Source organism: Fulmarus glacialis, unplaced genomic scaffold, assembly GCF_000690835.1.
Source record: "Fulmarus glacialis isolate BGI_N327 unplaced genomic scaffold, ASM69083v1 scaffold25223, whole genome shotgun sequence".
Classification (NCBI taxonomy): domain Eukaryota; kingdom Metazoa; phylum Chordata; class Aves; order Procellariiformes; family Procellariidae; genus Fulmarus; species Fulmarus glacialis.
In genome coordinates, this window is record NW_009202723.1 from 22887 (window position 1) to 24424 (window position 1538).

The 1538-nt window shown below is 49.2% G+C and overlaps 1 protein-coding gene across 1 annotated transcript; it reads right to left on the reverse strand.

Moving 5' to 3' along the window:
- Positions 1-412: 412 nt before the first annotated feature.
- RPRML (reprimo-like) lies at positions 413-1264 on the reverse strand. The gene is made up of 2 exons (XM_009574406.1): positions 1162-1264; positions 413-988 (listed from the first exon to the last, which is right to left on the reverse strand). The coding sequence occupies exons 1-2, from the start codon at positions 1262-1264 to the stop codon at positions 774-776; spliced, it is 318 nt and encodes a 105-aa protein (XP_009572701.1). The 3' UTR covers positions 413-773.
- Positions 1265-1538: the final 274 nt, after the last annotated feature.

A 1538-nucleotide genomic window follows, 5' to 3' on the forward strand; every position in this document is an offset into this window, starting at 1 on the left:
AAACCTCAAGGACTGTAACAATGTAGCACTTGAAAAAAGGGCTGTTGTGTACAAAAACAAGCATGCTTTTGTTTTGGGGTTGGAGTGTTTTTTTGTATTTACCTGGGTTCTTTTCTTCCTTCAGCATAGTGTGAAAGAAGAAAGTACCAGTTTATTTAACAGGATAGCTCAGAAAAATAGGGAAGAACATGCTTTCCCCCTTACAAAGCTCTACCAGAAGATGCATGCTTGAGGTCCGAAATACAAACAGACTGACACATTTTGTAGCATGCAGACTTTGTTGTAGGACCCACACGGCACTTCCCTTCCCCTGCCCCATGGTCAAAGATGTGGTCCATGCCATGCATTTTGCTTTCCCTTTAGCTTGTTTTTTTGTTTTCTTTTTGTAGTGAGTTATTTGCCTTTTTTTTTTTTTTCCTTTTTTTTTTTTTTAGCCCTAAATCCCAGGTAGCAGTATCCAAGGTAACAGCAGAAAAGAGTCCAGATCTGCACATTATCACTGTTTCTGCAAGTTTCATGCAAAACTTAAGCCATTTCTGCATGCAACACGATGCTGGTCATTTATTGTGCTTCATACAACTCTGGGGAGATTTCCCCATGCATCACGACAGAGTTTGTTGACTGGGAAGCGCAGATTTGCTTTCCCATGGACACAGACACATTAAAAGACCCTCCCCCCTTTCCAGTCCCCCCCCAGCTGCCCCAAACACATGGGAATCTGCATCTCAGCACCAGGTCCAGACAGTTCACTTGCCTACAAAAGCCCGGTGGCTTCAGTAAAGTCCCATGATTGCAGCTCCCACATCCTTGGAAGGTCTTCGGTCCTTCACCAGAAAGTTAATCATGCTCTCCGACTTTATGAGCAAGTTGCAGCCCAAAAAGAAGATGCCAAACATCACAGTCAAGGAGAGGACACAGAGGACAGCGATCTGCACCACCCGCGTGATGTAAAGGCTCCTCTCGTCGGGCGCCAGGACCGAGGACCCATGATTGCAGCTCCCACATCCTTGGAAGGTCTTCGGTCCTTCACCAGAAAGTTAATCATGCTCTCCGACTTTATGAGCAAGTTGCAGCCCAAAAAGAAGATGCCAAACATCACAGTCAAGGAGAGGACACAGAGGACAGCGATCTGCACCACCCGCGTGATGTAAAGGCTCCTCTCGTCGGGCGCCAGGACCGAGGAGATGAGCATCCCCAAGCCCTGGGTCCTGTTGGGGTAAGCTCCCTGCTCTAGGAGAGTCTGGTTGAAAAAGGATCCATTCATGGTCTACGTGTGATCCCAAATCTCCGGGGAAGCAAGAGGAAAGCTTCCTGTCCCCCTGCCCACCCCTCACATGCCAGGGCTCGGCACCACGGGCCGGTGGGCTCTGAGCCACCTCCTGCCTTTCTTCTTCTCACAACACCTCAGATGGAGGGGAAACTTCCTCGAGGCTGTGAGCAGGTGGGAAGCCAATTTGTGCAGCCGAGGGATGGCTCACTCCCGGATCCCTCCTGGCACAGGCAGCGCTAGCACAAACCCCCAAACAAACAAAAAGAGA

Bases quoted from the DNA above. Each gene is read 5' to 3' on its own strand.
- RPRML (XM_009574406.1), bottom strand. From the start codon at position 1,264: ATGAATGGATCCTTTTTCAACCAGACTCTCCTAGAGCAGGGAGCTTAC. The intron at 989-1,161 runs AGAGGAGCCTTT...GGAGCTGCAATC, and splicing joins CTCGGTCCTGGCGCCCGACG to ATGGGTCCTCGGTCCTGGCG.